The sequence below is a fragment of the Lepisma saccharinum genome, chromosome 5 (genome assembly GCF_977018435.1).
Source record: "Lepisma saccharinum chromosome 5, izLepSacc3.1, whole genome shotgun sequence".
Classification (NCBI taxonomy): domain Eukaryota; kingdom Metazoa; phylum Arthropoda; class Insecta; order Zygentoma; family Lepismatidae; genus Lepisma; species Lepisma saccharinum.
In genome coordinates this window covers 83,539,141-83,552,317 of record NC_139233.1, presented here as the reverse complement: position 1 = coordinate 83,552,317, position 13,177 = coordinate 83,539,141, and the positions used below count along the sequence as shown (strand labels likewise).

Sequence of the window (13,177 nt, the reverse complement as noted above, 5' to 3'; positions counted from 1 at the left end):
GTGTACTATGAGCTGCTGCAACCGGGTGAAACTATTAATGGAGAACTTTATTGACGACAATTAATGCGTTTGAAGCAAGCTCTGGCCAGGAAACGACCAGAATGGGAGAACAGACATGATAAACTTATTTTTCAACATGATAACGCTTGCCCACATGTCGCAAAACCGGTCAAAACCTATTTAGAAAATGTCGGATGGGAAGTTTTACCCCACCCGCCATATTCACCAGACGTTGTTCCTTCGGACTACTACTTGTTCGATTGCATGAATAACCATTTGATTGGACAGCGGATCACTTCAGAAGATATCGAAAAATGGGTCTCTGACTGGATCACTTCAAAGGATGAGGACTTCTTTCGCCACGGAATCCGTAACTTGCCTGACAGATGTGCGAAAGTGGTGGCTCGCGATGGACAATATTTTTCTTAAGGTATTTATGTATTTTGTGTTTGAACTACAATGTGTGCCTAACAACCGCACGAATTAATTCCTAGACCAAATAGAACGATTCTATACTGAATTATGTAGTAATGACAGTGTGATTGCAAGTATGAAAAATTTTGACATTGCTGTTGATTGGCTGGATCAGATGTGGATGACAGTTCTTGAAGACTGTAACAAAAGTGTCTTTATACTGTTTGTCCGGAAGATTTTAATGCTTTCACATGGAAATGCTTCTGTTGAGCTCAGTTTCTCTGTAAATAAGCAATGCCTTGTGGATAATCTTGATGAGGACTCAATTATTGCCCAACGATGTATACATGATGCAATTGTAACTTATGGAGGGGTTGAAAAAGTCCCTATAACAAAATTTTTAATCCATGCAGCAAGGAATGCAAATGGAAAGTGGAAGGAAGCATGATACAACAGAAACTCAGAAGACTCATTTAGAAGAGAGGAAAAGAAGTGTGGCAGAACTGAAAGAACTGAGCACAAATAAAGCTAAAATCCTCGAGAGATCTTCAAAGGAAATTGAAGAAGTTGATGAAAAGATGGAAGCATTAAAGAAGAAAATAGTGTAGTTGTGTTTTTCAATGTGTTATTTTGAAACTTCCACATGTTAATGAATGCCAATTCTACATATATGTTAGAAAAACATTTCAAGTATTCAAATTGTGCATTTATTTTAAAGGAAGAAAACTAATTATGCAAAAATTACATTCAGTTTATAAACATATACATTATTTTCATTGTGACTACTGAATTGTTATGGAAATAAATTAACTCCAAAAAATTGGTAAAACTATTATTTTATAATGTGTGGGTGGATCAGATCAATAATTCCACATAATGTGATAATGAAAGCTTGCTAGTATATTGGTAAATTCCCATGCATATACAGGTACAAGAGGATAAAGTATGCTTTGTGGTGAAAAGATTAATCTGATGTACTACAGAGGTATTGTGCTCTCATTTTCTTGCATATATTTCATCTTTGACTGAGTGCCAAAACTTTGGGGTTGGGGCAAGGACAATTAATTTTTCCTTGGTAGATGAGGGATAGCATTGAGAGACAATACTGGTGGGGCAAATATTAGGGGAACCCCCCCCCCACACACACACACACACACACTCCCCTAATCGCTGCTACTGTACATATATGTTCATGTACATTAATTGCCCTAATAACTTGGTCTGGAAAACCTTGAAAAGTCAGGGAATTTTGTTTTCACAAAATAGTAGACACCCTGTTTAATGCAAATTTCTACCTTTTTGTTATTTTTTAATGAATATAAATATGTACAGTGGAACCCCAATTTTACATTCCCAGATTTAAAACTTTGCTCCATTACACATTCAATCTTCATCATGGTCTCAATAGAGCAGCATGTTGTACAGTTTTCCCACATTTTAAATTTTCTTGCATTTTATGGTTTTTCACTTCGGTCCCCAGAAAAATGTAAAATCGAGATTCCTCTGTAATGTTTTAAAAAGTAAATACCTAAACATGCAGTTACAGTCGCATTGATTAAAGGTGCCAGTTTGATTTGTATTTTAATATTTTCCATTGTACATGAGATCAGTTACAGTGGAACCCTGATTTTATGTTGCTGGATTTTACATTTTCCCAGGTTATACATTCAATCTTGATGGTCCCAACACAGCAAAATGTTATAAAATTTTCCTCGATTTTACATTTTCCTGCATTTTAAGTTTCTTCAGGTCTCCTGAAAAACATAAAATCAAGGTTCCTTTGTATTGCTATTGGCGAATGTTACAAATAGCTCTAGAAAATTTTGTAATGATCCATCCCTACTTTACTGTATTTTATATTACAGGGCGGAGTTCCAGAAATTCCTGGAATACCAAACCCAACTTTTTCACAAACAGTTGGAAGTGTCACAACCCATCCCCACAGGTGCCCATGGTGTCACAAGCAATACGCATCCAAAGCCAAGTTACTTCAACATCAGAGGAAGAAACATCTTGACCTGCTACCACAGGCTCAACAGGTTTGTAGCCCATTTGATATGTTCTATTGCGACATTCTACGAAAAGTGGTCCACTCCATGTAAATAACAAAATAATTTAATATGGAAATTTTTATTTTTCTTAATTGCATTCAGGTTTACATGTTTGTGAATGCATATAATTTACACATTGCACCAATAAAAGTTACTAGAATCTGCAGCCTGTAAATTTGCTACATTTTTAAATGTGTGTTTCAAGGTGACTGCAGTGAAAAAGAAGTTGCATATTTAGACATTTACTTTTTTAGAAAGTAGGACATGGAGATTATCCATAAAAATCGCAACAAAATGGCAGAATTTTGCACTAAATTATCAGATATTTATCGATTTATCGGATTGTTAAAATAATCGGTAATTTTACCGATACACCGATATGCCTATATCGGCCGATACCAATAGAGTACCGATTAATCGGTCCCATCCTACATTATACTAAAGGTTGTTTTTTTCATTTGTGATCAGACACCACATAAAACTTCATAATTGTATGAAATCAGTTCATTATAAACATTTGAATCCAATTTCATGTCTAGAACCCTAAATTTTTTGTGTAAAATGTCACACATATGATGCTGGAATACTCCTTCAAATTTTATTTAGTCATATCCATATTGGTTATGCTCTTGGACTTTGTTTTTGTGTGCCACTCTTCCCAAAGAATGAGTAAATTTAAATTCGAGTGTACATGCAGCTTTCAACAAAATTAGTTCTAAATTGAAGTAGCTATTACACTAAGGTGTTGAATTAACTAAGACAAATTTCTTGGAAGCTTTGTTACGTTTGGCAAGGAAAGAGTATAACATCCAAATGGTAAACATTTTTACAGCAATATTAAAAGGAAGGGGACGCAGCAGAAGTTTTCTGCTAAAGAAGTGTCAGGACTTCTGGAGGCAAAAGAGTTTACTTGCATTGTTCTGTTGTATTTCAGGACTTAACAGTGTGAAACCCATTAAGTCTTATAAGTTACGTATAGAACATACAAAAGTATTTTTGAACTTCAATGTTTCGAAACAGATGTTGATGCTTTAAATACAGCTCTTTTAGTGTTACACACACATTCTACCTCATATCTTCACTTCCTCCTCTTCCTGTGTTAACAGTCCACGTACAATGGCAAGTGAAAAAAAAGAAAAATTTTCTTTGTGGTCTTCAACATGCATCATTCAGATCATGAGCCTGTAACACTAACAACTCACATATAGTTCCTAGTGTTAACATATCATGTAAGTTACATTGCATGTTTCACCATTGGTGAAGGGTATGTCTTTCTCACTCTTTTGTCTTTCAGATTTGCTGATTTTAAGACTTGTTACTCTTTACTTTCTCCTGCCTGTGGAAATCTTTGTAGCACACATTGTTTGACTCTTCGATAACTTGAGGTGGGACCATTACCATGCACAAATTTTTTGAGAGGATTTGGGAAAGAGAAAATTAATTTCCTTACTAATGGGCATCTAAAAAAAAAAAAAAAAAAAAAAAAAAAAAAAAAAAAAAAAAAAAAAAAAAGTGGCACAACAGCCCGTGAGGGCCAGGGCCTACCTACCGACTACCGGCCTCACTTCAACCTGCCGAGGTGGGAGATCGTCCAGTCGGTTACGAGGTGACATATGGTCAGCATGACAAACCCCCAGTCGTTGTTGTATGTTTCCATGACCGGATTATGCTACTCACCCATAGCTCCCCAATTTCCTCAGGGTGGTGGGAGGCCACTGGTCCCATACACAGACCGAAATCTTGAGAAAATTTGTTGCACTTTTCCCCAGGAGACTCAAACTTTAGCACATCCCGTACTCGGAGCCCAAGGAATGATGCCTTAGACCACACGGCCACGATGCAGGACAACTTGTGACCATCTAGTCATTGGTTCCTGTTGCATGATAAATATAGCTGTGAGAATTTCTTACTAAGCACTAAATAACAACACTTCTCCATCCTCTCCTCGGCCAATCTCTTACTTTGTGATTTTTTGTTGTCTCTGATAGGAGAAAGCAACAAGAGGCGACATGGTGATAATTCAGCATTGCAAGTGGCAGCAATGAATGTACTGATGACTCATCAGTGATGAGCTCTCCTTAAAGTTTTTTGCCAGTTGCTTGCAGAATCTTCAGATTCTGGCAGCAGAAGTGATTGTCTTGGAAGAATCACGAATCGTTTGTTGATTTTTTCACCATTTTCATTTCCTACATGCTTTTTTTTTTAACAGAAGAAGCGATAAGTTTTCCCACTTGTAGTTTATATTATTTTGCTACTTTTGCAGATTCCTCGTACCCATTGCAACAGGTGCTTGAGTTCTCCAGATTCCCCCATGGAAGAGAAGTACATGACAGGACAAAATGAGGAAGGACAGATTGTTCAGATCCAAGAAGTTGATAATGTGATGGCATCACAAGTTAACATTATACCAGGTATATTTATATTTTTTTGTGTGTGTCTGTTGGGGGGGGGGATATGATGCACTAGTACTTGGTGAAAATCGACAAAAAAAAATTGAAAAAATTATAGACAAGGTATAAAAAATGAGAAGTACAATGCTACAAATACATGTACAGAAACATAATTTGGACTGAGCGGATACCGATGCCTAATGTATCGCCCACTACCAGTATAAGAATTGGTTGGAATTTACTTGCCAATATTTGTCTGGAGTCTGGGAATTTTTGAGGATTTGCAAAATTCCATGCAGCACTTTTATAAAGTCTAATTATCCTGGAAATTATACAAATTTTGAAGTTGTCGTTTATTTTGCACCAGTATTGTGTGAATAATGGATTTTGTGATGAAATAACAATTATAATACCATATTTACTCATATATAATGCACAGTGTTTTCCAAATTTTTGCCCCCCAAAATCTGTGGTGCGTATTATGCACGAATAATTTGGACCGCCAACAGGAAACCATGCATTTTTCACTGTCCCTAAATTTTGGTGTTATTTTCTTTGCGGTTTAGGGCAAGTTTCTGTGTTATTAATTGAAAATCGATGTTATTTTCCATGCTTTTTACTCTTTCTTCTGTGCATAAAATTTTCACACTGCTTTAGTTCTGGAAAATTTAGGAATATATTTGTTTTAATGGCAAAATGAAATAAATTTAAGACTTACCTTTGTGAGCAATGACCAAATTTCTTGGAATTGGAAAATTAGAAATGTTTATTCAAGGATATTACCCAAATCTTTGAACACAATCATATTTCCAGCTTTTTACTTGCAGAATAAAATTTTCAAAAAAATGTTTTCTTAAATTCTCTTTTTGGTTTACAATAACATTGATGGTTTTCCACAAATCGTAGTAAATGTTCACAGTACTGACTCACAACACTTTCTACACAAGACGCACTTTTAAAGAAAGATAGTGGATTTTTTCTATTCACTCCAGCACACACATTGGGCCAGAATTTTGAAAATGGGGACAAAAATTGAAATTCCTATTTGAGAGCAGAGCCTTTAAACCATTAGTTCCCTGTAGAACAATGGTGGGGCTGCCTCAAAACGCAAATAGTTCCATCCAGTTGTTAACGGAAATGAGGAATTAAGTTAGGCAAACCCATACATTTGCCAAATGCCACAGTTTCAATCATTGAGCCCGGTGTCGCATTCTTGGAACGTTACTGTGTAGGCTTCTGTTGCGCATATTGTACATATCATGAAGGTATGTACTTTCTGTGGGTGGAGTATGAATTGATTTTCTGAATTGTGGGCATTATTATACAAGCAGGTTTATACCCCCGCCATTTTCAGCTGAGTTGCAATGGTGTGTGTTTCTTCACTTTGACTTTTTCAAAATTTGTGGGACGAGGAGGGATGAAGATGTTTATGCCGAATGATTCAATGGGTCTAATAAAGGCAACCAAGAGAAAACTGGCTGCCAACTCGTGCCTATTCGCACTCACGGAATGTAAAAGGAATGTCAGTTGCATACTAGGGATGGCCAAACGGATCCAGATCCGAAAAATCTATATCCATTTGGATCCGGGTCCGATAGTTCTGGATCAGGATCCAGATTCGGATCCATATCCGATAGTTTCGTATCTCAATCCCATTATAATATTACCACACCTTAAAAGGTATTATGATCTTCGATTACAAAGAAATTTTTCATTAGTTAGTCTTACAAGATTTTTTTTCAAGTGTTGAGAAAAGTGTTGTTCCTAAAATAATTTGCTACTCATCGGCTAACACACTCGTGCACAAAAATAATCTTACTTGTTTAACATAAAATGTCAGAGGTGATTTTGTAAATTCCATTGAAACGAATATGTATTCATTCGAATGTATTGGAAATGGTAACACACATAAATGTGAGACATTCCATTCCAGGATGAAACCTTTAACACATTTAACAAGATAGAAATGTCTGTTATACAAAAATTGTACAATTGTTCTACAGTTACAGTTTTAAAAATTAAAATGAAACATAATAATATATGCAGTGTTATATAATAAAGTGTAAGACTAACAAGGGAGGTTATCTAAGTGTCCCCCTCCGATTTCCATGAAACTTGGTAGGTGTATAGAGTGGCCCAAAGGAAGACATACGTGTTTTTTTGCTTCGGCTAAAAAACTGTTTTAGGGGGCAAAACCCGCCTCAAATGTCAAGATGAGGACAAATTGACATGGAGATCTGACCCCTGTGTCCCCCTCCAATTTCCATGAAACTTGGCAGGTGTATAAAGTGGCCCAAAGGAAGAAATACGTGTTTTTTGTTTCTGCTAAAAAACTGTTTTAGGCGGCAACCCCCCCCCTCAAATGTCAAAATGAGGACAAATTGAAGTGGGCATTTGACCCCTGTGTCCCCCTCCGATTTTCATGAAACTTGGCAGGTGTATAGAATGTCGCAAAGGAAGATATATATGTGTTTTTTGCTTCGGTAAAAAACTGTTTTAGGGGGCAAAACCCGCCTCACATGTCAAGATGAGGACAAATTGACGTGGGATCTGACCCCTGTGTTCCCCTCCGAATTCCATGAAATTTGGCATGTGTATAGAGGGACCCTATGCCCCCTGTTTCTTCCTATGTCATATTTACTTGATTTCAGGGTCAGATCACCACTTCAATTTCTCCTCATCTTGACATTTGAGCAGGGGGGGAGGGTTGCCCCCTAAAACCATTTTTCAGCTGAAACACAAAAACATGTACTTCTTCCTTTGGGCCCCTCTATACACCTGCCAAATTTCATGGAAATCTGAGGGGGACACTTAGATAACCTCCCTTGTAAGTGTATTAATTACAAATCGCGCACTATATATATATATATATGTATATTAGCAGGTAACAATATGTTATAAACACATTCTTACTTTCCAAAGAAGCGCTCATGTGGGATGGCCAAACGGATCCGAAATTTTTTTGGATCATCCGGATTTCGGATCTGTCAGGATCCGGATCTGGCCATCCCTATTGCATACAACTTCACACTGGCAAATAAGCTTGCATTGAATTAAAATTGCATTAGAACATAGCATTTAACGTAACCTGAACAGAATCAGACTATAACAGATACTAGATCCAGCATATCAGTCCTCTCAACTGGCATTCAGGAAGATCTGTCAGTTTTTCACACATTAGGTTGCAACAAAGTGAGCGGTACATCTTCTAGTTAGGTCTGTTACCTTTGGGGCACTTCTGCGACAGACCTAAGAGCAATTTATCAATTGTGATTGTCAATCCTACATGCATGGATTCGATTCTTTGAGTACTTCCTACACATGTCGTATTGACTCGAATTCAAGAGCGGGCAGGCTCGTAGAGAAGACAAAGCAAAACCTGCAAAGCAGACATACTCTGCATGGAAATTGTCATTAGCGAGCCTAAACAAGATGATGATGGAACCTCCAATGATGGCAAGACTTTTCTTTCAGGATCCTTAAAAAGTCAGTCAATAATAGGCATCAACGAGGTATTAATCAAACGATTCAAGCCATTGTGTAAACACTATCATCAAGTCACCATACTAACGTTCCACAGTTTTCGTGAATATGCATTGGGAATTGTGAAACTTCTTGTATCAGAAATCAGAATATCCCTGGTATGTCATCCCTGGTGACCGCTGACATACACAAGATCTTGGTGAACGATCCAGATGCTATAGCAGCAGCTGTTCTTTCAATCGGCAACTATCTGAGGAGGCTGAAGAAGCAGAATCATGGACAATGCAGTCATGAGAGAGGGACATTCCCGCAAGTACTCCGAATTTCTACTAACGAAGATCTTCTGCATTATCTGCTCATCTCGTCTGATCCACTAACATCAAGCCTTCAGCCTTTGCCTGCTGTGAAATCATGTATGCTATAAAAAGGTGTTACTTGCCTGTTCGACATCACGGATGTATCAGATGAAACCCAAAAAACCTGCCTGAATAATGAAAATCTCTCCATTACTGACAGTGAAAATGAAAGTTAAGGTTTATCTCAGTTACTGTGTGAACAAACACTGTGCAAAATTTATTTCGTAGTGTAAGGTAGGTGAAATTCACAGTGTAGGGCAATGTGGTGGCTCCACACATTCACAATCTTGACCATTTGTGGAGGCAATGCAATCAGCACCATGCTCCAACCCCCCCCCCCCCCCCTCCCCCATACACACACACAAGTTGCCTCCAGGTTCCCATTCATTACATGCTGTGTAAATGTCAGAACTGCTTTCAAACCGGAACAAAGCTGTAAAAAAATTCAGACCTTAGTTCAGCCAGCCTGAGAATCGAACCCCATTCCTGCTTAGCAGTCAGATGCCATTAAGACTGGACCTCCGAGACTCCATTTGGTAGTGTGTTCATGTCAACAAGCACATGAATTAACTGATTTTATGTGATATTGCAAACTGCAGTTTTCTCGGTACATGAGCACAGGGCATTCTTTGTGCACGTGAAGTTACTTATTATTTTGAACTGTCATCATTCTCGAAGCCTTCAACGACAGAAAGTTGTCGCTTTCTTTCACTATCTGAAGCATAAAGTCTTCCAGAAACAAACTACTGCATTTACTGCTGTCTTTGGGATGCTTCGAAGCACACCACAGAAGGAAAAGGAAATGCACAAACCATGCAGCTTCAGTGATTCTGACTGAAATTTCCGTAGCAATGCCAAGAAACCCTCTCCAACCTGAAAATACCGTTTTGTGTACACACACACACACAACCACACCCCTAACCTCCTCAGGTGTTTCTCCCTTAAAATTTTCCCTACCTTATGAAACTTCCCTTCTGAGAAGATCCCCGCAGCAAATTCTATTTCAGGACGAGGTCAAAGCACTGTCAGTCATTTCTACACCAAACTGCAATAAATGAAGCATGACAGTTTCTTTTAATTCTAACTTTCATCAGCTAGACTAGAAATGACAGATCTCGTAGCACTTCAGCTAGTTCTTTTTGAGCAAATGAAGTGTTATCCCCAGTTTATATTACATATTTCGCGGCATTAAAGTGCAAAATTCAGTGTTATTGTGAAAAATGGCATAATTTGCATTATTTTGCCATTCCGAAACACAGAAAACTTCTCCTTAACCTACCCAAATACATTTTAAACACTTTACTTTGCTTTCCTCAACTTTTCGGTGTTATTGTTAAAACGAAAACTTCACGTCCCTACGTATATATCAACAGGCGCATATACAAATTACCATGTTGGACTTCTTTAGTAAAAATATTTTTTTAAAAAAACACTATAAAAGTGAAATGACCATTTCCCATGATATTTTACTTTATAGTGGAACGTTTTGCGACACCGAGAAAAGTGGCGCTGTTCTGGCAGAATATCAAGGATTATCCTACCATCACACGGGATGTGTATCAGCGGTAATTCTTGGGCGAGAAATAATAGAAAATAACTTCGTGAGCGTTGCAAATCCATAACATAATTTTGATCTCGCTATCTTCTACTTCAGAATGAACAAGGTAGTTACAAGTGAAAGCTAAACACAGTGGAGGGAGAGAGGAAGGTGGTGACATGGGTTACTGACTCATTGAATAGGTTGAAATGTCATTCCTTGAACCTGAATTGTACTGTGCATTATATAAGAGATATGTTGTTTGTGGCTTTTCCTCATCAAAAACCAGTGTGCGCATTATGTATGCATAAATGCGATATTCTGTTGCAATTCTTTGAGTATTTTTAAAGCAAAACTGCTGCAAATGGGTATGATGTATTGAAATGGATGCTGAACATCTTTGTTACAATGTTACATGTATCAGTTCAACATGATATAGACTCAGCCCTAGCAATAAAATTAAAACCAGATTATTACTCTCTCAGCTGTTTCATACATGCTCTATTTGTTTTTGTATTTTTGTTATTTAGCATTTTTTTTTCAACCACGTTTGGCTAATCCCAACAATGAAGATGAGTGTTGAAGGCACACTTGCAGCAAAGATCACCCATGCTCAGGCTGGGACTCGAACCCAGAGACTTCCGTGGTCAGATCAAAAGTTTATCACTTAACATACTCAGCCACCGAGCCATCACATGCTCTATTAATAGTTACTTTGAGTAAACTTTTGGGGATCATGAAGTAAATTGTAGAGAGTTCTGGCATGCTAGGAAACCATTTATTTTGTGAAATGAGCTAATACTATTCTTGATAAAGTTACTATGAAAATACATTAAAAGGGAATATATTGCATTAGTTACTGTTAAGCAGTGATTCAGAACAAAATTTCAGTAACTGAGAAGTACATTTTATTGATCCTCCAGACAACAAGAAGTTGTCACTTGACTGCGTATTGGAGACAGCCGTCTAACCGATGGCCACCTGCAGCAAGGGCTGGACCCTCCGATGTGTCTTGCTGGTGATGTTTTAAGTATTCGGCATATTCTTGTTGAATGTGCCGATTTTGCTTTCCTCAGGCTGACTTTTAATCTTCCCAACTGTTTGTCATAATCTGTTGGGAGATGATGACAGTGTTTTACCAAATGTTTGTAGTTTGTTGTGAAGAGCTGGACTCTTGCACTGTCTACAGGAAGCCTTTACTTCATTCTTACTTTTTAACATGCTGTGTTTGTCTTGTGCAGGCCCCATTACAACCATGCACTTCTAGTTTATTTCCCAAGAGGTTTTTTTTTGTTGTTTTTTTTTACACTTCTTGTTTTAAATTTTTAAATAAGAATTTTAGATAATGGGGTATTTACCTGCATACATTGAAGGGTGCACAATGGCCTGCCTAATGTGCTAATGCACTCAACTATTTTAATTCGATCGATCAATGAAACTCACTTGAATTCTTGAATATGAAAGAAGTCGTACTTTAGTGAAACAAATGCCATGTGGTTAGAAAGGTACCAATGAAATAGGCAGGGAGTTGCTTAGAGAAGTCTGTCTGCAAGAGTTCTTCCACCTCATTTCTCCCTGCAGGCTTGTAATTGGCAATTGTGATAAAATGAATCCTGCTCTCCTTCTCGATCTATGAAAGGTGGAATACAGTAAAGAAGAAATGAAGATGAACTGTTATTTTTCCTTAAGAACCATAAGGAAGACTTACACTTGGTCGACTGCCTTCATAGTGCCTGGTGTGTTAAGATATTGGCAAATGTGACAATTTAAATTTCTAGTGTGTGTTATGCTGTAGACCACTTTTCTGAATTTTTTAGTCAGGATGAATTACTATAAGCTGATAGACAATTCTGCATTGATCTATTTAAACTCTAATCTCGTATTTTATGCAAATTTAGTACTTAATTTGTTTTTCTTTTGACAACAGAATATCAAATAACGGCCACAGAGCAAGATATCCAGGATTTCCAAGACTCTGGGATTATCATTGATACCACTGATTTGAAGCGTGCAATTAAGGTAAGAGAACTTTAACCATGCGACATTACACAAACTGAAAAATAAAAGATAACATACAGTGGAACCTCGATTTTATATTCTCCTCCTTAATGCAGTCAGCCATCCAGGTCTCGGCAAAAGGCCATGGTAAATACATTTACCTCAAGCCATAAGGGAGGGGTTTACTGCAACTGCTGTTTCCTGCTTATATGTTTTCCCAACTGTGCTGATGTCATAAAATTTGTGTAGAGATGATTTTTTTTCCTTCTTAAACAAAGGACTTCAAGTGGGGGTAGAATTTATACATTGTGCCTCCCAATCATTAGTGTTCAAGGAAGAAGACCAAAGTGAATGAAAAAAATGTAGTATGTTGTGGTGATACTTCCTACATTCACGCAAAGTTTTGTTGAAATCAGACTTACTTTTTAGCTTAAAAAAAAAAAACATTGTATAAAGTAGCAGTGTTGCCAGCTTAAGGAACAATTTTCAAAGACAGAACAGAAATATTGTGTGTAGTTTTCAAGAAATAGCATGTTATTGCTGCTAGTTGAAATGTCGATCATCCGTCCTCAACAGTAATACCTGCACTGGTCGAAAATTTGGCCATGTGTATGCTAAAGGTTAAAGGTGAGAGTTAAATTTTTCTACCATGTTTTGTCATGAAATAATGCAAAATGAACTTCAAAATGCAAATTAACTCTTAAACATGAAATTTACAAGTTATTGACTGACACAAGACATTCTGAAGTCTGAATCATATTCCTACAACCATGCCCAGTGGCATTGAAAATAAGTGAATATTTCTTGGAGGAAAGAAAATAAAAAAAATGTAAGAATGGCAGCGTAGCCATCTTAACAGAACACATTTTTTTTGGAAAATTGCTTCTAAAGTCGTTTTCACGTTCAGAAGACACAACGGCGCTTATGGAGAAACCGCACAGTGTTGCC

General features: G+C 37.3%; 2 protein-coding genes across 9 annotated transcripts in view; both read left to right on the top strand.

The window, feature by feature from the left end:
- Positions 1–13,177, top strand: part of LOC145987919 (uncharacterized) — a 341,487-nt gene that overhangs the window by 94,735 nt on the left and 233,575 nt on the right. The gene's annotated exons all lie outside the window — the stretch shown is intronic.
- Positions 1–13,177, top strand: part of LOC145987914 (uncharacterized) — a 187,698-nt gene that overhangs the window by 168,045 nt on the left and 6,476 nt on the right. For 7 of the 8 annotated variants that reach the window (XM_083122724.1, XM_083122728.1, XM_083122729.1 and 4 more), the window contains 3 exons: positions 2,280–2,453; positions 4,729–4,876; positions 12,159–12,250. In XM_083122724.1, the coding sequence (XP_082978850.1) occupies positions 2,280–2,453; positions 4,729–4,876; positions 12,159–12,250 (414 nt within the window). Of the gene's footprint in view, positions 1–2,279; positions 2,454–4,728; positions 4,877–12,158; positions 12,251–13,177 lie in introns of those variants that run through there. The other variant, XR_014441696.1, reaches the window with a different exon arrangement.